The following is a 21,577-nucleotide window of genomic DNA, read 5'->3' as shown; positions in this document are numbered from 1 at the left end:
GAGGCAACTCTTTGTCACCCTGCCAGGCCATCATTGTGCAAGTACTGACATCGCATTCCATTTTAAGTGGACAGAGATTGGTTTCTGATTAATTCAGATGCGCTTCCAATGCAGAGGAGTTCTACGACACGGTTTCGTTCAGCTCTTACTGCTTTATTCCTTATTCTCAGTTTTAAGGCATTGAACTTTACCAGTTGAAACTAAGTTCTTTCTACTCACTTACGTTTCTCCTTCAGTTAACAGGCCTAAAGCTCTTGGCGTCGTGGAAAGGGCGTAGGTTTTGGAGTCAGGTAGACTTGTGTTCAAACACTGCTGCTTACGCTTAGGCTCTCTGAGCCTGTGTCTTTTAGCTCTACGCTCGGTACAAGTGCTGTTTGCTGCTACGCTGCTAGCAAGGTCCTATCCACATGGGCAGAGTCACTAATGCCTGCCCTTTCCCTGGTGGAAGGACCGTATTTATGCTGTTTGGGATGGACTCACCCCCTCTTCATTGTCCATGGAATGTAATCTAGATCCTGCCCTCTTTTTCTGACTCAAGGGACACATTGCTGTGTGTTGATTTCCTGTCACTAATCCTCTGATGTCAAACGAGAACTGCTTTTTGTCAATGAAAACTCTGAATCATGTTAATACCCTTTAGCCTGCCCTCTCACGTGACCCTGAGCTCCCCCTGCACACTTATCACGTGCCAGAGATGCATAGTCATCTGCCCCCGTTTTCTTATGGGTGACCTCTCAGGCTGTAGCGCCTTGGTAGTAGAATTTGCACACTGAATCAGTTACCCTTCAAAAGCTACATGTTAGCTGAACTGGACTGGGAAGAAGCTGTTCAGCTCTTGTGCAGCGTGACGTTCAGGCACCTGAACTTAACCCTAAAACCTGCTGAGTCTGTCGGAAAAATAAAAACTACCCTGAAAACTATTTCCTGGGATTTCGGCCTCTCTCTCATCCCCACATTCCTGATCCTACCAGGACTTGGAAGAGGATGCGTCTTGCCTGCACGTCGTTGGCAGTAGGGCGGCAGTGGCCAACAGCCACAACGACTGTTTGAACTTGACCCTGGGGTTTTCTTTTCTTCGTCGATTGAAATATAAAGGGAGATCTGAGAAGGAATGAAAATAAGTGAAATAAACATCTACTTCAAGAATACTAGAAGAGCAAGAGAAATTAATGAGTTGGACAACAGAAAAACAGTAGAATAAATAAAACCAAAAACGTGTTCTTTCAAGAAGTAATAAACATCAGGTAACCTTCTCAAGAAAATACGGAGGAGGCACAAATCCACAAAACATGGAATTATATGGAAGTGGCAAACTAAGGAAATTAAAATAACCATAACACCTTCTGTTAAGCTCTTTGAAAGTAAATTTCACAACCTGGAAATTTATCAAAACTAACCTTAGAGGAGATGGATTGTGTGTGCAGACCTGCCTGCATCTAAGGAACAGAGGGAACCTGCCCATAATACACCACCAAACCCGTAGTGCTTCGCAGATAGGTAATCCATCCGACTCTGTGACGTCCCAGGAGTTTCAGTCCCGTGGTGGCCTTTCCCTGGTCACGCCGCCTGTGTGAGAGCCGGCGGGCAGGAACACCAAACCACCATCGCGTCCGCCGGGACGTCTGCACCCTCTCCGGCTGCCCAGCTGGGTTCATGCCCGGCACCTCTGTCCTTTGGGGTCCAGACAGCCACTCCGCCAGCCGGAGACCAGAGCTTCACAGACCCCAGTGAAGCACCCTGCTTGCAGCTCTGTTTGAAGGGACATCTACAGACATCTTCTTGGTTTTCTTTCTTTTTTATCACCATTGAAAGGAGCAGAATTGAATCCAACGAGCATCAGCTGTTTCCTTGCAGACCTAGACGGGAGACAGTGCGAAGCACCCCGTCCTCCTCCAGACCCCTGTCGCCGTGATCCATGAGCACAGAGCAAAGCCCTGCTATTTCCCGCAGAGTGCTGGCTTCCAGTAAAGGTCAATAACTATTTACTTAAAAATAAGAGTGCTGTTTTCTCATCAAGCCCCGTTCCTTGACGGTTTATCACAAATAAGCACAGCAGTTGGTATGTTTCCACAGCTCCGTGGGTTTGGTGAACAAAATTACATGGACTGACTTTGTGTCCTTAGAGCTGTGCTTAGTGACAAAGCCCGCACTGGTCTGCTACCCTCAAGGGGAGAAAATTGGACGAGCATTGGAGGTTTTGATTTGATAGGAAATATTAAATGTCCTGAAGTTTGTATTGAACTTTTTGTTTGAAGATAAGCTAATCACACTTTCCCGGTTCAGTTGGTAAACTGCCCCTTGATCGTCTCTGCATCTCCAGCTGGGTGCTTTGGAAATTTTAAAAGAACCGTAACCCATACCCCTAGGAGCTTTAGGAATTCAGGGTAAGAAGCACAGTTAATATGTACCAACGAGAAAGCAATCAGCCGCTAATCGTTGTCACGTTAATCCAGGGGCAGAAGTCCACTTCCAAGTCAGATGTGTTGACCACACCGCAGAGCTCTGTTCGAGGTTCCGCAGGGCATACGACACTGAAAACAGTCACGCGTGAAAACCAAAATCCAGTGGGGAGTGAGAGTCTAGGATGCGTCATCGAGACAGCATGACGGCTGCTGCTGCCCAAGAGGAGGGAGGTCGCAAGTGTCCAGAAACAGAGATCCGTTTCACTGGGCGATCTGTGTGCACTGACGCGGGAGTCAAGGCTTCGTGGATAATGAAGAAACAAAGCCCACGTTCTTTAACGCAGAACGCTGACGTTGCCATGTAGCCACCACTAAGGGACCCCGGTGATGTGCCTGGGGTCGGCTGGCCTGACAGAGGAGGTTCCACGCACTGGACAGGAATATAACCGAGAAGAAAATGGCTACGTTCGAAATTCGTGATACGTCCAGAGATGGGTGCAATGCTCTGCTGTACACAAGTTGTATCATTTCTAATTATTTGGTGACAAAGAATAGAATGTATTAATGCATATAAATTCACTGTCCTCTTTGTTCTGACTTATTTACCCAGCTCCTCTTGTTTCATATTGGTATTAATAGTGGGGGTTTTTGTTACCAAATACCGTGTAATATCACAAATGTGGATCTTCTCATTTTATAGTCCGGCTTTCTGTATTTTCTGGTTTATGAGATTTTCCGATCCTAATTTCAGCCTTGTGGACTGTAGGCTGGAAACATGACTGGTGGTCTGGTTTTCTTTCAGGCTCTGGAGGACCGGCCCAGCTCACTCCTTGTTGACCAGGGAGACAGTAGCAGCCCCTCCTTCAACCCTTCCGACAACTCCCTTCTCTCCTCCTCTTCGCCCATTGATGAGATGGAGGAAAGGAAATCCAGCTCCTTAAAGAGACGGCAGTAAGAGATGTTTCCAGTGTCACTGTCGGCTGTGCTCTGGTCTTTGTCGCCTTCAAAAATGTGACTGGGGTTCATCTCTGAATCAGGGCAACCAGGAGATCCAGAGTCTCTCTTTGAATAATTGTGTATATGTTTGAAATTCTCTCAGAACCTCTTAAGGGTGAAGTAAGCCTTAGCTGCAGGTGTTTGTGGTTTGTTTGTTTGTTTGTTTTTCTTAGAGTTTGGAAAAATGTTTGTTCGTTTGTTTTGTTTTGTTTTATAAGCTGTATGCCCAGCGTCAGGCTTCAGCTCACAACCCCGAGATTAAGAGTCACACATCTTCCAACTGAGCCAGCCAGGTGCCCCTATAGCTCTAGTTTTTGTTATTTGCATGTTGTACTTTATTTATAAATGATACACGCATGTCTCCTGTCACTTCTAGGGGGGAGAGTGCTGTGCTTTCTATCGTATGTATAGTTGTGAAGGAAAAGAAAGCAACATAAAATCAGATGTAATCTGATTCAGAACACTTGAATATTTTTCAAACACACCTTCCTGATAGCGTCTCAGTTCCAGTAAAGCTGCTTACGGTAAAAAGAGTCCTGAAAAACATTACAAAAGGTTTAAACTTGCCTTTGGAGAAGAGGGAAAACTTGTATGCTGCGTGAGGGCAGATACTGGAGTTTATTGAGTGCTCTCTCCCAGCAGTCTGTATCTGGTACGAGATGCCCACTCAGTGCTGGTCGAATGAACAGACCAACAGACCTTTTCAAGGCCAACCAAGGTGGTTTGCTTTTCAGAGCAACCAATTGTCTCCTCTTATCGGAGAGGCCTTAAACAGTTATGAGTGGTCAGACCCAAGGCTTTAAATATCTGAGTTAAAATTTTTTCTTACATGTCCAGTGAAGCTTAAAATAATTGTTTCAAAACAAAACAAACTTGCTTCCTTTAACGTTGTGCCTTTATGACAAATTTATGTCTAAGCCTCTCTTTATTGTCTGTATATGTGATCAGAGTCCACAGCTGTCATGGGTCATGTACATGAACCTGTAAGTGATTTGGGACATTCAAGAATTAGAGACCCAATTGTGTAAATTTGATACATTACAGATCCAGTCCCAGCAGGAGTCTGACCTGACAAAAGCAAAGTGCTAAAGAATTCATTTAGAAAATGAAGAGTTGGGGTCCTAACACTCGTTTTTCTCTCTCTTTCCAGCTATGTTTTGCAAGAACTAGTGGAGACAGAGCGTGACTATGTGCGGGACCTCGGCTGTGTGGTTGAGGTCTGTGTTTTCAGAGATTTAATGACCTATATCAGACACCAAGCGTTGTCAAGGGAGTATCAAACATGTACACCAATAACTTCTCAAAAACTTTAAAAACATTGGACACCGCCCCCCCGCCAAGAAAACTAAGTTTGTGAAAAGTGAAATTTAGCCAATTATCTTAATCTGTATTCACCTTTAAATGCTTTTTTCACATAACGCATCTTTGACATAGTCATCTTTTTTTACAGTTAAGTTTTTAAATTATTTTAGCCAACCACTGCGTTTCTTATTTGGGGATCTTGCCCTTCATGATTTACAAAAGTGGATATCCCTGCAGAAACAGGAGAGCGTCAGTGGTGGAAAAAGTCAGCGTGGCCAGCTGTGGCTTCAGATCCATCCTGGGTCCACCTGGGTTCGGGGCTGCTCTGCCACAGCACTAGGCCACTTACTTATACTTTTCACGGAAGAAATGCAGCACTGTCGTCATTGCCCAGAAGTTGCTGTGCACTGTGGAGCCATGACAAAACCAGTGCCATCCACACTGGATCAAGGCCATCTCCAGGCTTATCCCTGGCATTGAAGTTCAGGGCGTAATCATATTTGTAAACTCAACTCAGCAGAAAGCTGTTTTTATACCATAAGATACTACTGTTCTTTCAGCTTTGTAAATATATCTAGGTTGATACTTTTTGGGTGTTCATTCCATTAAAAGTAACGGCTTTTACAGTTAATTGTGTAACCAGAGATGTAGCAAGCTCGATGTGTCTGCCTGCGGTTATTGTTAACAGTAAAATAAGTTGAATTTCTTAAGAGATTCCGGTCAACGCTGAATCCCATTCAAGTTAAATGGAAGTTGTAAGCCACATCTTAGCAACATATTTAATCAACTGCTGTTAAAAAATCAATTTATGAAAGGAATGTTGTTAAATTCTCATTTAACGAAGTATGTAGATAATCCAAAAAGAAAAGGAAATCTGTTTATATTATGCTGAGAACAGAGGAGATATGTTTTTGGCCAAATAGTTAATGTTTACAAGCTGATAAGATGATTTGTTTTTGTGAAATCATTTACATTTAAACGTCTTCAGTTCCTTAGAAGAATTTGGATCTATTAATTCCCAATAGTTCAAGGAGAGAAAATCTTGGCACAGCATATGACCATACATGTGGTGCCAGTGAAAGACACTTTTCATATAGGATTTTTGCTTGTTTTTAAACAAAGAAAGGGTTGTGAGGCGTTGCAGATGTCTGTTTTGTTCTTTATGAGTGTTGATCCATAAATCATTATCTGACTCCAATACGTTCACTGAAACAAACTTATTTGTGAATGCTCACAGGGCTACATGGCTCTCATGAAAGAAGATGGTGTTCCTGATGACATGAAAGGGAAGGACAAGATTGTATTTGGCAACATCCATCAGATTTATGACTGGCACAGAGAGTACGTAAAATACATGCCATGCCTGACGGTGCACACCCAGCGTCCTCCCTTGCTAAACTGCATCGTGTCAGGCAGATGGTAACGGGTGTTTACCGGTTCGCTTCCTTTTATTACCTGTAACCTCGTGGAGGTAGCTGGTGCAAAGGAAATACAATGTGCCAAGGAGTTTTGTGGTAGCATCTCGTGGCCAGGGGAAGAGTCTCTTCTGTGTGCTGGTCCATCCGGGAAGCCCGCCGGGGGGTGGCTGGCCTGGCTGCCTGAGTTCAGAACCTAGTCCTGACCTTGAGCCATTTGCTTCCCTTCCCTGTGTCTCCGGCCTTCGTCTGCACAATGCAGTTCTTAGTCTTACCATCCACCGCACGGGGTGTTTGGTGAAGGGAGACTGAGGTAACATATGTAAGGTGCTCAGAACAACATCTATGTAGAGTAAGCTTCAGTAAAGTTTCCAATTAGAATTGCAGCCATCTGTTGAATAATTACAAATTATTTTAGAGGGCTTTCAAGATACTGTTTTTTCCAAGAATTTTAATGAAAAAAGTAGACATAACTGCACACGAAAATCAGATTTGAGCCCCAATACATTGTCGCACCCGTCCTCATCAGGAGGAGATCCACATGGGGGCTGGTACCACAATACATTTGCCCCTTCAGGTCACCTTACTGCTGATTTTTTTTAAGTTTATTTTATCTATTTTGAGAGAAAGAGAGTGAGAGTGAGCAAGCACGAGCAGGGGAGGGACAGGGAGAGGGAGAGTCCCAAGCAGACTCCAAGCTGTCAGCACAGAGCCCGACATGGGACTCATGCCACAAACCATGAGATCGTGACCTGAGCCGAAGAGTTGGATGCTTAACCGACTGAGCCACCCAGACGCCCCACCTTACTCCTGATTTTAAAAATCCTTAACCATTTGCGGATTGCTTAATGCCAGCTGTTGATATTGTTGTGGGATGTTCCAGCTGCACTGTTCTGTTCCCATGACCTAGACTGGCCACCTGCTTTCCTGTTTTTATGTGCATTCCTGTCCTCTCGGCCTAGAACACGTTCCCATCACTTTCGAAGCCCAGGTCAAATGATCACTGTCAATTAGACGCACTCCCTCCTCTTTGCAGATAGCATACATAAATGTGCTTTTTAAACTGTAAAATCCTATGCAGATACAAGGAGGGGTTATCGTGGTAGGTGTATCAAGTAGTGTTTTATTACTTCTAAATGTATCTGTCCTAATAGAGTGTAAAACCTTTGAACCCAGGTACAGGGTCATCATTTTCCTATTACCCCATAGTATCTAACTCAGTTGGACTCCTAAATACAGAATGGTCAACTTCAGACACGGCGTAATTCATAGACTTCCCAAGAAACTACAGCGGATCTAAGTGTAAGAAGGGATCTTTGGTGCCACTCTCTAGTCTGCCACTTCCAGGTCTGGTTCGGAAGCTGTGATGGGAGGGGAAAACGGCACAGTGACCCTGGGACGACCACCTGGAGGTGGGGCCTGCCACAGGGTGCAGAGCTATCTTAAAACCCCAAGTGCTAGAAACTTCCACATAGCATTCATTGATGTGCTGGTTTGCGGGTTAATAAAATACCAAACAGGGCGCCTGGGTGGCTCAGTCGGTTAAGCATCCGACTTTGGCTCAGGTCGTGATGTCACGGTTTGTGGGTTTGAGCCCCACATTGGACTCTGTGCAATCAGCACAGAGCCTGCTTGGGGTTCTCTTCCTCTCTCTCCGCTCCCCCCCCGCCACACGCTTTATCTCTCTATATATCTCAAAATAAATTTTTTAAAAAACCTTAAGTAAAAAAATAAAATAGCACACATAAATATCAGTGTGGGTAAGTGATCAGTAAGGTGGGCAGATGTCTTAAAGTCAGCTGTGGCCCAGAAGGGAGAAAGAGCGGCTGTGCACAGCTCTTCTGTTTCTGTGCTTACACCTGATTTCTGTCTTAATGGGAGCTAATACTCCTAACCTAGAGGCTAATTTGGATAGTATTTAAGAAAACTTTATAAAACTGACACAGGTAACATATTCAGTATTTTACGTCTATTCTTCCCCAATCTGAGCTCCCTAAAAATTATCATAGAATGAATATGAATCTCAAGTTTTCAGAAATAAAAACAAGCAATCATCTTGGAAACCTTTATTTTTTTCTCAGTATTCAGCCATGATACATATTTGCTTATGTCCTTAAGAAAAATGAGACAAAAAATGTGGATTGTCCAAGAGAAGGAAAGGTTGCCGGTCATGGGATGGTCTCATTCTGCCTTGTCTTTTTTAATTGTGTGTCTCTTGTGGTTTCTGTCCTAACAAAATGTTTTTTGTGCACATTACATTTCTTAAGTGCATACCTTACATTTTCCAGTTGATTGTGTCAAAACAGACTATTTTGAAATATAAACCTCAGTCTAAAATCAGAAGGCCAGGGGCACGTGGGTGGCTCAGTCGGTTGGGCGTCCAACTCCAGCTCAGGTCATGATCTCTCACAGCTTGTGAGTTCGAGCCCCACATCGGGCTCTGTGCTGACAGTTCAGAGCCTGGAGCCTGCTTCAGATTCTGTGCCTTCTTCTCTCTGTGTCCCTCCCCTGCTTGTACTCTGTGCCTCTCTCTCTCCCTCTCTCTCAAAAATAAATAAGTAAATATTTAAAAAAATTTTTTTAAATAAATAAAAATAAAATCAGAAGGCCAAATTGGAAATGGCTCTAATATTTCTCTTCTCATTTCAGCTTTTTTTTAGGAGAGTTGGAGAAGTGCCTTGAAGATCCGGAAAAACTAGGATCCCTTTTTGTTAAACATGTCAGTACAATAACATTATTTATGTTCTGTTCTGATATGGTCATGCTTAGTAACTGATTTTTCAGATTAAAGGAGAACTCACTGGTAGTTTACAAAAGCTCTTCTGTTGAGAATAAAATCAAACCGTGCAGTGTCAGCGAATTGGAATTAAGCCCCCCTCTTGGACACAAATGACCTGCTTTCCTGGTCACCAAGCCCCAGCTGGCTGTTTAGCTCAGGGCAGTACAGAGTGGCCAGAAGGACCAGAGGCAGACCTGAAGCAGAATATCTGGGGATGTCTGTCTGTGGACAAACACGTGTTTAGTGAAGATGGTGATGTACCTAAACATACAGGAGGTTTCGCATAGGAGCCAAATATATGTGCAGATCTGAAATATGTTAACATTAAAGGTCTCTTTAGGAAATTCTTCTGTAAAAAAAAAAAAAATTAGTGATAAGAGTTTTGGCATTTTTTGCAAACCTCTTGAATGTCTGCCTTAACAGAAAACAGATGGATTTTTTTTTTATATCTACTTCTACATTCATTCTATTGTGGAATTTTTTGTGGTTAAAATATATGAAAAAAAATCCGTCCTCATACAGATCGAGCTGGAAAGGTACGAGTATTTTGATACTCTTTTCAGAAAATTATGGCTAGTTTTCTGAGATGTTACACCAAAACTCGAACAAGTGATAATATCATAAAGCTTAGCTACCATGTAGAATCGGACAAGCCCTTGCTGGACTTCTCCCTTGCTGTTACACTAGAAGCCATGGAGGCAGCTTGCATTTACAGGCTTTCACCCTCACACCAGCTTGTGAGATCATGCATTGGTCAGTTGGAAAATACTGGTCAGTTCACCAGGTTAGATCTTCCAGATGCTGAGACATTTTGTTATACAGTATCAAAAAGTCAGAATTGTTCATGTCACCACCCCTCTTTCTAGACCAGTCTTTAGGTGTTGTCGAGAAAACAGTGGCAGGTGTGGGTTTTCCACAGTTCTCTACCTTGACAGCTCAGAGTTTTATTATTAACAGATACTGCCAGTTTGCCTTGGAACGACACACTTCTTTTGTTCATGTTCCAGAAAATGTCTGCCAGATACCCAAGTATAAGTAATTACATTTTGTGTCCATCCTTCTCTCAAGTAAAAATGGCAGTCCTCAAAAACCAACAGTTAATTTAGCCCCCAGCTCAGTGCCACAAATGGTTTTGCTTGAGACAACCCATCGTATGCACCAGAAGTGTTACGAGGGAGGACCTCTGTTTTGTCACAAGAACATTAAAAAGATATATACTCCATGGTTGAGTTTAAAGAAAATGGACTTTTATTACTGAATCCGGGACATTCTGAGGTAAAACCGGCAGTCTTCTGCCAATGTGTGGGGGTGAATATTTGCCAAGATGCCAGCTGATTTTACACATCAGCACGAAGAAAGGGGTAAATGACATCTTAGTATTAGTTGGAAAATAGTTTTGACCCTCTGGATCCCCTGAAAGGCCACAGGGGCCCCCAGAGCTCTGCACACCACACTTTGAGCATCACCGGATTGAGGGATGGCTTGCTGGGTACCTGTCTCCCTGCCTTCAGCGTTTGAGATTAAAGAGGCTTTTCTTGCGTGCTAAAACCAACACTTCCCAAGACCACTGGGCCATTTGGAGGGGCGACAGTAATTCTTCATTTGAAACCAAGAACCCCGTCCTCTTATTGCCCCTGGTTGCTATTTGCCGGGTAAAGTGAGGGGTCTGAAATACCTAAGAGGGCGATGAGGACAGACTGCTTTGGGGGCTACAAAGCAGAATGCTACCCTAGTCATGTATCTGGAATGTGCTCCCACGGGCCTGAACCACGGTTTTAAGAGAATTCCCTTTATGAATGTGCTGAAATGTGCATGTACTCTTATATTCTAGTTGAACTTCCAGTTGTTTTAACCCATCTGTTTGCCTTTTTCATTCCTAGGAGAGAAGGTTGCACATGTACATAGTTTATTGTCAAAATAAACCAAAGTCTGAGCACATTGTCTCAGAATACATTGATACCTTTTTTGAGGTAAGACCCAAGATGGAAACAGAGCATTTCTGAATCTTTTGTTAAGGCTGATGTCAAAAATTAAAATATCATGTTTGCCAGGAATGAAGCAAGTCTCAGGAAGTTAGCCTCAGTTATAAGAGTTCTGAACCTGTTTCTTTCCTGTAAGTCAGAGAAATGAGTAGGAGTTCAGCCTGGGCTTGTGTACTCCCTTAGCTTTCAGAAGACTGGGGTCATTGTTAAAATAAAGGGGTTTATTTAAACAGTTTTGAACCGAAGTCTCATTACAGATTCAGAATAACCCATGATCTAAACGTTTAGCCTAAAAATAAAACGTGTTTGTATGAATAAAAGAAAGCAATTGAAAGAAGGTCTTTAAACAAGGAAAAAAGACTTTTAGAAATAGCCCTCGGACGTTGAAGAGGCCACTCTGAGAAGTCGTGCGGGCCTGGTTGGGTTTTGTGCAGCGTGGCCGTCTTCCCCACTGCCTTTCCTGCCGTGTAGTTAGCATTTCCGACCGTTAGACTGACTTGACAACCGCCTTTTAAAAGACAACACTTAAGACCTTTCTTTTCTCCTTTAAAACCCCAGGACCTAAAGCAGCGTCTTGGCCACAGGCTGCAGCTCACAGATTTGCTCATCAAACCAGTGCAGAGGATCATGAAGTACCAGCTGCTCCTGAAGGTGAGGGTTTGCTGGGTGCAGACTGGGGGTCGGGCGTTTGTTTGGTGAGAAGGCCAGACGAGTGAGGGGAAGCAAGTTTGGGCAGGGGAAGGGACTCTTTCCTGTGAAAAAATACCCAGCAGTCCTCTTCTGATTTTAAATATTTCAGAGTAAATTTCTTAAAATCTAATAAGGCACCTTTACATCAAGGTCTGAATCAAAATGTTAGTTGAAGTGAACTTTTTCCTCACCACAGAACCATTTTCCTGGCTCTGTCGACTCTGTATGTTCCCTCATCTTCCTGGGGTCCTGGGTTAAATTCAAATGTCAGTCCCCACCTGTTGCTTCTTTTGGCTCTGACAGGGCTCAGGGCCCTTGAGTGGTTTAGATTTCTAAGCACGATTCAAGGCAAAGCCACACGGTTTTCTGGGACAAAAGTGACTGTTGAAATGTATTGAGATTCCTTCGAATACGAATATGTAACTTGGAAGCTGGGTATCTACAGAGATCAGAGCTGTCTTGGAGTAAAAGAGGAGCCATTACCTGCTTAGATTTGGTTGATTTTGCTCTGCTACAGCTTGAAATCCACGTAAGGGTATCTTTTCACCAAGTTATTGGGAGAAAGAACTGAGAACACGCAGCTCAAGCGCCTGGCCCGGTGCCCGGCACATCAGGAATGATTCAGAAGGTTAGCTGCGTGGCTGCTGTGTGATCGTCGCCCCTATCATGTTCTCTCTGTGCTTCTTGCAGGACTTCCTCAAGTATTCCAAAAAAGCTAGCCTGGATACATCAGAATTAGAGGTACCTACCTCCCCCCAGTGTGCTGGCCCAGCTTTCCCCTAATCCCCCCATGTCTCCCATGTCTCCCAAGCATCCCACTCCTGGAGGAGTCTGTCCCTGGGGCCTTGAGTCCCTCCACTGGGATGTGCCCTGTGTACACGAGGGGGTGGGGAAGTCGGGAGGTGGACTTGGGGGTGGATGTGAGGGTGAGCACACCAGCCCTCCCCGGAGGGCGCTGACCATTGGTGCGATCTCTCACGCGCTCTCTCTCTCTCTCTCTCTCTCCCCCCACACACACACCTGCAGAGAGCGGTGGAAGTCATGTGCATCGTACCCAAGCGGTGCAACGACATGATGAACGTCGGGCGGCTGCAGGGATTTGACGTAATGCGCCTGTTGTTTAAAGTCACCCCTCTGGCTTCTGTCACTTTCTCTGGTCTTGGATTATTTATCTTCCCAGTAGAAAGTTGATCCTTTTGCCTGGTTTTCTGTCTTCTCTCACTTTACTTGAACCTGATTGATATTTTCTTTCAACTTTTTTTTGGTGCATTTGATTTGCTTTTTGAGGACCTTCCTCTGCTCAAAGCCCAGCGCCTGATGGCGGAAACAGGCAGGACTCTGCTTTGTCTCTTGGAGCCTCTGGTGCTGTAACAGCAGAGTTTCCTTCCCTGGCAGGTGGTGGGAGGCAAGGGGCCCCTTGCACATCCATCGTCCCTGGGAGCTTGACTTCAGGGCGGCTGTGTTCAGTGTTACTCTACCAGACTTCCCTAGGAGTTGCCAGACGAGGCATATTATACGTTGCCTATTAGTACCTTAAAAGACATTCAGAATTTTTTTAAAATTCAACTACTGAGTAAGGAAAGAGGACAGGTTTTTGCTTTTCTTGCCTACTGTTCTACTAGAGAATTAGGGTTTAAAGTTCGGGCTCTGTGGTTCTCAAGAAAGCACAATCTCCTGGAGGGCTTCTGAAAGCACAGGACCCTGTGTCTTTCTAATGGGTCCTGCCAGGGTGCCCGTGCAGCTGGCACAGGGATTGCGCCTTGACAGCCTGGTTCGGTGAACTGTTTATACACTTTCAATCCACCTTGTCTTTGATTGTAACGGAGGCCAGAGACTCCCACAGAGGTTGGCAAGAATTTTGTCTAGATGACTATTCTGTTGGGGGCTAAGAACTCATTATAATTAAAGAAAATTTTAAGCTCTTTAATTAATAGAAGAAATATACATTATTCTATGGGAACAAGAAAGGAAACAGAACTTCCTGTATCTTAACTTAGAATGCAATGTTCTCTTCTCTTCCTTTGCACTCCCCCCCCCTTTTAGGGTAAAATTGTTGCCCAGGGCAAGCTGCTCCTGCAGGACACATTCTTGGTCACGGACCAAGACTCGGGACTTCTGCCTCGCTGTAAAGAGAGGCGGGTTTTCCTCTTTGAGCAGATCGTCATTTTCAGTGAACCACTTGATAAAAAAAAGGGCTTCTCCATGCCGGGATTCCTGTTTAAGAACAGCATCAAGGTAATGTGTGTTTGTGTGGACACACGTACCCGTCACGCTGATGAACTGTTTCCTTTTCAGTGATGAAATGTCTTGATCCTTTGTTTGTTTATTAAATGTTTGGAGAATTTCCTCAGATATTTTAGAACTTGTAAAAATTCACTCCATCCCTCAACTGTCTGCGTTCTGAAGTGGCTGTTGTCTTGCACGCATCTCTGTGTGTCCACAGCCGTTTCTCGTCACGGTTAAACATGATGAGAAGACCTTGTCTGGGTTCGTTCTTGTGTACCACCATTCCTGTGACCACGTACAGCTTAAGTTCAGAGTCACGGATGTGGAATATTGCTCTAAGACCAGAGCAGAAAGCTTTCCCAGTGTCTTATTCTTTGCCTCCAGCCGATGAGGACACACTGAGCCATCAGAGCTGGGCGTGGGGCCACAGGGGTAGATAAGACAGGCAGTCTGTGCCCTGGAATAGCTTGTTCTCTGAGGAAAGAGAAACACAAATAAGTAAACATAAGTAAAATCATTGCAAACGGCCCCGAGTCCTATGAACGGGACAAACCAAGGGCAAGGCAGAATAAAGCAGAGGAGGGGGCTTGAGGGCCTCGCAGATGGTCCCTGGGAGATGCAGCCTGCTCACCCACCTCTCCCTCCCTGTTCTTTCCACGTTGGCAGCCGTGCAGCCCTGAGCTCAGAAGGGAGGCGTGCATCCCTGTGTTAGAGCCTCCTACCATCTGAGCCCTGAGGTCTCAGCACCCAGGTGGGACACCACACCATCCAGCTCCCCGTCAGGCTTCTGGTGGCCACCTGCAGCAGCCTCCCTGCTTCCCCTCCCTTCAGGCTGGGAGAGGCTCTTCTGCCCAACAGGACGTGGGAGGCATCAGGACTGGGCTGCATGAAGCTTCGGGCCTCTCCTGCCTCCCACAGTCCTCCGAACGTCTTCCTCCTGACAGACTCTCCACTCCATTCCAGCAGCATAGACACCCTCGATATGTTCTTTTCCATGTCCTGCTTCTGTAAAACTGTTCTACATGTGATACCACATATAATTTCATAACGCGTTATACTAATAGTCAGGGTTTTTGGTGTTTTTTTTTTCTTCAAAGTTTATTTATCCATTTTGAGAGAGAGGGAATCCTAAGCAGGCTCCACACAGTTGGTGCGGAGCCCAGCGTGGGCCTCAAATCCACAAACCGCAAGATCATGACCTGAGCTGAAATCAAGAGTTGATGCTTAACCGACTTAGCCACGCAGATGCCCCAGTAGTCAAGTTTTTAAAATGGCATCATTTTATTTCTGGGGCAGAGAAGTCAGGGATACACAAACACCGGTCCATCATAAAGGAGTCAGAAAACCGGTAACTCCCAGGCCCTCGTTTCTAGTTAATATTCAAGCACTTAGTTAAATTCTTGGGAATCCCCTTGTCCCTGAGTTAAGAGAATCACCGAAAAGCATCAAGATGATGATATCCAAGGCAATAAAGATGACGGCTCAACCAAAAAAAGTTTGTTTCAGTTTTGACGTAGGATGAGCTTTACATCGCACCTAGCTGCTGGGAATCCATGTGCTTTCGTTGTTGGCGTTGTAGTAAAATACACACAAATTTACCACCTTGGCCGTTTTTCCGTGCACAGCTCAGTGGCATTAAGGACATTAAGTACGTTCACATGGTTGAATCAACCGTCGCCACTGTCCATCTCCAGGACTCTACTTATCTTGCAAAACCAAAATTCTGTGCTCATTAAACCACCATTCCCCATCCCCCCCACCAGCCCCTGGCACCCACCATTCCACTCTCTGGCTCTATGAATTTGACCACTCAAGGTACTTCATCTAAATGAAATCAGAACCGTATCCGTCTGCTTGCGACTGGCTTATTTCACTTCGCATAATGCCCTTGGGGTTCATCCAAGTTGCGGCATAGGTCAGACTGTTCTTTTTAGGGCTGAATAGTATTCCCTTACTCGTTCCGTAGCCCGCATTTTGTTTATCTGTCCATCAGTCGGTGCACGCTTGGGTTGCTTTCACTTTTTGGCCATTGTGAATAATGCTCTAATTTTTTTAAGGTGAGTTGCCTTTGCCTGGAGGAAAACGTGGAAAACGATCCCTGTAAATTTGCTCTGACATCGAGGACGGGTGGTGTGGTGGAGACCTTCACTCTGCACTCGTCCAGTCCAAGTGTCCGGCAAACATGGATCCATGAGATCAACCAAATTTTAGAAAACCAGCGTAACTTTTTAAATGGTAACGTGTGTTCTTGTCCTTCTTTCTAGAAATCTACACATTTCTATTTCTGTTTCTCTTCTCTCTACTATTACATACCTGATAATGACATATTTAGCACAGACTGTGTTTCAGGCCCTGTTCTAAGCCCTTGTTTTATTATTACTTCATTTCCTTTACACAGTGATCCCTGGTGGCAGGTACCACTATTATTCCATTCTACAGACGAGGAAGTTGAGGCACAGAGGGGATTCGTAATTTATTTCAAGCCCCACAATTTCTTCATTGCAGAGTCAGGATTCCAAGCAGGCCAGTTGGCCTTGGGCACATGTCCCACACAGTCTCTCACACCATTTGTGCCCTGGAGCCCTGTCCTGGGAGGGGAATGCTTGAGAAAAACTGAGGCAGCAGACAGAGGTGGCCCTAGATGTCAGAGACATTTCTCCAGTGCAACTTTGAAACTTGGGTTGGCTGGCGTTGCTCATCCATACCTTCCACTTGCATTGGAAAACAAGACATATTTGTCCTTCCCAGCTTCCGTGACATGAGTGATTACAGAGGAGCCAGCAAAGCACCTTAGGGGACATGTCTTCTCCACAAGGAGATGGACCATACTGGCCTTTTTAGAGCGTTCCTTTGACTCTTTATGTCGGCAACTGCTTGCTTCCCTTTGTGATGGCCGACTCTGACTCTGGTTCTAATTTGGCGATCATTGAAGAGCTCTGAGAATTCAGCCAAAAGCTAAATACTCATCTAATGTCTTCTCTCATGTCTGTGTCATGTCCCGGCCCAGTAGGATGTTGTAACTTCTTTGTCCCCATAAAACCACCTTCACACCTCACATGACATTCCAGAGCCAGGAACATAGGCAGTCAATGAAAAATCAAGGGCAAGGTATTTGGGGCCAAGAAGAGGTCAGCTGCCTGGGTGTTAACTCAAGCAAGACTGATCATTTTTTACATTTGTAGTTGGAATTGGACACGTGGGGCTAGTGGGGGCCAGGGGACGGTCCCTGTGTGTGTAGAAAAGTTTTGCACCTAGGACGGTGAGTCAGTGCAGGCCTCTTTAAATGCATTGTTCTTAAGTGATGCATTCATTAAATGCTAACCCATAGCATGTAACTGTTGGGAAATCTCTAAATTTTTACCATCATCTTCAAAATAAAAGGAACTGCCTCCCAAACAGGAAGCCTGTGTAGGCCTTGCTGTTAAAGTTTACTAGACACTCTCTTCAGTCTAGGCAAAGTCCTATTCTGGAGGGTTGAGCACCATCAGGAATGCAGTGGGGGCTCTAGGCATGTCACATCTCTCCCTCTCGCCCTTTGTTCCAGTGAGAGGTCATGGCCAAGACAGACTTAGTAAAAATGTCATTCGGCTCCAAAATGCTTGTTCACACATGCCCGATGTCCCCCCAGACAGGAAGGGGTTCTAATTGTTGTATTTCTCAAAAGTTTTAACACTTTAAGAATTTGTGTTCGTATTTCCCCATATCTTACTTGGCATGTTTCCTTCCGTCCCTGCGGATGATTACCTAACAAATGAAGCCATTGAAGTCAGGAGATGGGACGGCTACTGGACCCCCCCCCCCCCCCCCGTCTGTCTTTGTAGAGCTCTTTTCCTTCCCTCCCCTCTGGTGCCAAACCTGCAAAGCAGGGGTGGTTCCTAACACCATCTGTGTGCCCTCAGGGTAACCAGGGGTATTCCTGAACTCTCAGCAGCTTCTTTGCTCTCTGGGTTAAAGAAGACTTTTGTGGCTTCGGGCCTGAACTCTCCCACTGGTAGGAGCCCGCTGCTGCCTGGGATTCTCCCCCAGGGCAATTGGACTTCCACTTGGCAGGGATGCAAAGTCTCTGCTTGCTGCTCCCGGCTATTAAAAGTCAGCCCCACGGTGGCCCTCCTGCCCCCTGGACTTGGCCTTCTCTGCCCCCCGGACTTGGCCTTCTCTGCCCCCCCCTGCCCCCAGCCACTCACACAGGCACACCTCCCGTGATGGAGTCAGTGTCAGTTGTTTATAAGTAGGAGAGCAGCATTCAAGGCCTTTGCCTTTTCCTTTGCTGATGGATGGTGTCATTCTGCCACTTCCAGGATGGGTGGCTGCTTAGAGGTCGAGATGGCTGGCTACCAGTCACATGGATGAGCCACGACTTGAGGGGGGCGGGTATTCAGGACCTGCATATCCTTTTGATTGTATCCTGTGCCTTTCTCCTTTGCCCCACGAGGATATTTTTCTTGGCGTCCTGACAGTCTCCTCTGGGTCTCCCCTGTTTTGCAGCATTGACATCACCAATCGAGTATCAGAGGAACCACAGCGGGGGCGGCGGCGGCGGCGGCGGGGGCAGCGGCGGGGGAGGGGGCGGCGGCGGCGGCGGCGGAGGCAGCGGCGGGGCCCCCAGCGGCGGAGGCGGCAACCCCAGCGGCGGCCCCGGCAGCTGCAGCGGCCTCCCCAGCTCGAGCAGAAGCAGACCCTCCCGGATCCCCCAGCCTGTCAGACACCACTCCCCCGTGCTGGTCTCCTCTGCAGCCTCGAGCCAGGCAGAGGCAGACAAGATGTCAGGTACGTCCACTCCCGGCCCTGCACCGCCCCCTCCCGGCAGCAGCCCCGCCCCGGAGGCCGGCCCCGGCCAGGCCGGCAGGCGCGCCCCGGGAGAGCCCGAAGGCCCCGAGCGAGAAGCGGAGCACATCCCCAAGATGAAGGTGATCGAGAGCCCCAGGAAGGCCTCGGGGAATGCCGCAGGCGCCGGCCGCGATGCGGACGCCAGGGAGGCGCGGGCCAACCCGGAGGACAGCCGCTCACGGAGCAGCCTGGGCTCGCTGCCCCTGGGAAAGCCCAGGCCCGGGGCCGTCTCGCCTCTGAACTCACCTGTGGCCACCGCGTTCCCTTCTCCCATCGGCAAGGAGCCCTTTCCCCCCAGCAGCCCCCTGCAGAAGGGGGGCTCCTTCTGGAGCTCCATCCCCGCCTCTCCCGCCAGCCGGCCGGGCTCCTTCACCTTCCCGGGGGACAGCGACTCCCTCCAGCGGCAGGCGCAGCGCCACGCGGCCCCCGGCAAGGACACGGACCGCATGAGCACGTGCTCCTCGGCCAGCGAGCAGTCCGTGCAGTCCACGCAGAGCAACGGGGTAAGAACGCCCGGCAGCCTGCGCCCGCCCGCCCCGCTGCCTCTGTCCCGCCAGCTCTTCTAAACCTCCCCGTGGCCGCCGCTCTCCTCCTACTAACTCCCGGCTCTCCGGCTCCTCCGGCGCCGCCCGCAGAGGTCGGAGCCCGCCGACGCCCCGCGGGCCTGGACGGCGCGCCTTCTAACCCTCCTGCCGCGGGGACAGCGCTGCTCTCGTCTCTACTAACTCGCTCCTTGCTTTGTGTGTGTCTCCTTAATATGGGAAGCAGATCGGTACCTTGCGAACGCAGCGCCTGTGCGTCTCTCACACTCTCTGACCAGCAGAATATCTCGGAACTTCCTTTTTACCCCTGCCTTCCTCACACACGTTTTTTAGAGGGGTCAGCGTCCCTGCTGTTTGCCTCCTATTTCAATTGGAATCTGTACACTTTCAGCTTTTTGCTCATCGCTTGGTTGTGCTCTTTTATGCCTTAAATTATCTTTGCAGCGTTTTTGACTCACCTGCTGAAAAAAAAAAAAAAAGTCCCTCGAGAAAACTTCCAACAGCAATTCACAGCAAACTAAGCAGACAAAATAGGGGGAAAGGAATCTCTCCAGTGGAAATGCTTGCTTCCCCCAGTTTCACTCTGGAAGAGAGAGAGACTGCCTTAGCGCCTCTGGAGCGCGGGCTCCTGCTGGCGGGGAGCGAGGCGGAGGCTGGATGCCGAGCGACCTGCGTTCTGCCCGGCAGGGGGCGCGCTGCGGGCGCTCCGGGCTTCCTCGCCCTCTCCTAGGCCCGTTGCCTGGGTCGTGTCCTCAAGCAGAAAGGTTGCTGTGGTGGGGTTTTCCCCCATTTCTGTGGCTTCCTCACTATCCTCCCCAGCTGTTTTCCTACACGGCAGATGGCCTGACCTTTAACACTTTCCTAAAGGCATGCGTGAGGGAAGAGAACTGTTCTAACGAGTGTATGTTTGATCGCTTTATAAATTTTTAAATACATTTCCCTAAAAGGGTCTGTGTCTCTCATTATGAAAACGAATCTGGCTTTTGCATGTCTCTCTTCTTTCCTCTGGACTTCTATTAATGCCTTGTTTGGGGTGACGTGGCCTTTTCTTTTCCTTCTACTTGTTACATATATTGTTAAACTCGATCTTTATACTTAATTGAGAAAGAAATCAGGAAGCGGGCCTTGGTACGTTTATTTGCCCTTGACTCTTATTTGCAAAAACAAGCGGTCGGGGCAGGCAACCTCTGCAGTGGCTGTGGCCGGTGTCCTGCAGAGTAGCCTGGCCCCCGGTTGGGTATGAATTGCTAGGAATGCAGGTGAGCAACTTCAGCCAGAGAAAAAGAGGCAGAGGTCGCAGGATTGCCTGCCAGCATCTGGTGGAATACGGTGGGATGCGGGCATGGTCTTACAGCTGAGACCCCTCCTACGAATTGGGCTCATCCTAACCTGGACACTCCCCATAAGCAACCGAGGACCTTTCAGAGTCTGTGCTTCAGAATGAACCTCGACTGCTCCAGCACAGGGCAGCCCGTGATGGCCGCTGGGCTCCCATGAGTGTACAGATAACAGTCACCACCTGGCTCCCTCCTGGGATGTTCACCCTGAGACAAAGGCATAGTCACATGTGACATATGTCCCAGCTTTAGGCTGCACAAGCTGCCTCTGCCTCTCGCTTTTTTTTACGTGGTAGGTAACCTGGAACGGGAAATTGCCAGTGTTTTAGATGAGTCAAAGTGCCTTACAGAGATGCCCTGGAAGGCTGGGACGACCACCAGAGGCCTGAATGGGGATTTGAAAATGTCCTCTAGGATTCTTAAGTATTTCAGTTAAAAGGAACCATCGCCCTGCCCCATTTCTGCCCATCTGGGCCATCTTATCCTCCTGGCAGGTCTGCTTTGACCACCTTCCTCCTTGACTACTTCCATGGAACTGTCTGCACTCACAGCCAAGCAGCTGTGCCTAACCCATGGCCTGGGTCCTTCTTCCTCCTTTAATGGGCACCTTCCAGAAAGTTCTGCTGAGAACAGGAGTGGAGTGGATGTGGACCAACCCAGACAGTGACTGTGCCAGCCCCCAAATGTGGATGCACGATGTCTCTGCACCTGCCCACCTGGGCAGCAATAGAAATGCAACCCTGCCTTCGTCTCAGAAGCCAGGTGGCCCGTGCACATTCCTAACCCCCACTCTGTAAGGGGGTAATGATTGTGCCAGCTGGGAAGGCGGTTTTGAGCATTAAATGAGATGGATTTTAAATGCCTGGTACTTAGCCTGGTTCATAGGGCGTGTTCAGAAAATACCAGTAGCTGTTGTTGTTGTGGCAAAATTAAGAGACAAAGCTTTGTATGCGTTATTGCCAAAAGCGGCTATGCCACGTAAGTTGCTTTTCGTTTGCGTTCTCTAGCAAATTTGGCTTCGTAATCTCAAAATTATTGGGTATTGCTATATAAGTCAGAATCCTAAAGTACATGCTCAA

The 21,577-nt window shown here is 47.2% G+C and overlaps 1 protein-coding gene across 1 annotated transcript in view; it reads left to right on the top strand.

Moving 5' to 3' along the window:
* The window catches only part of TRIO (trio Rho guanine nucleotide exchange factor), a 234,770-nt gene that overhangs the window by 198,779 nt on the left and 14,414 nt on the right, over nucleotides 1-21,577 (top strand). Inside the window, exons 37-47 of the mRNA XM_047094013.1 lie at nucleotides 3,205-3,353; nucleotides 4,549-4,615; nucleotides 5,938-6,041; nucleotides 8,765-8,834; nucleotides 10,775-10,864; nucleotides 11,435-11,527; nucleotides 12,257-12,307; nucleotides 12,593-12,670; nucleotides 13,610-13,801; nucleotides 15,850-16,027; nucleotides 18,278-19,122. Of these exons, the coding sequence (XP_046949969.1) occupies nucleotides 3,205-3,353; nucleotides 4,549-4,615; nucleotides 5,938-6,041; nucleotides 8,765-8,834; nucleotides 10,775-10,864; nucleotides 11,435-11,527; nucleotides 12,257-12,307; nucleotides 12,593-12,670; nucleotides 13,610-13,801; nucleotides 15,850-16,027; nucleotides 18,278-19,122 (1,917 nt within the window). The remainder of the gene's footprint in view (nucleotides 1-3,204; nucleotides 3,354-4,548; nucleotides 4,616-5,937; nucleotides 6,042-8,764; nucleotides 8,835-10,774; nucleotides 10,865-11,434; nucleotides 11,528-12,256; nucleotides 12,308-12,592; nucleotides 12,671-13,609; nucleotides 13,802-15,849; nucleotides 16,028-18,277; nucleotides 19,123-21,577) is intronic.

Source organism: Lynx rufus, unplaced genomic scaffold (genome assembly GCF_022079265.1).
Source record: "Lynx rufus isolate CCGP_SWC_20201006 ecotype Redwood Valley unplaced genomic scaffold, mLynRuf1.p SCAF_1, whole genome shotgun sequence".
NCBI classification, from domain to species: domain Eukaryota; kingdom Metazoa; phylum Chordata; class Mammalia; order Carnivora; family Felidae; genus Lynx; species Lynx rufus.
This window is presented reverse-complemented; position numbering and strand designations above follow the sequence as displayed.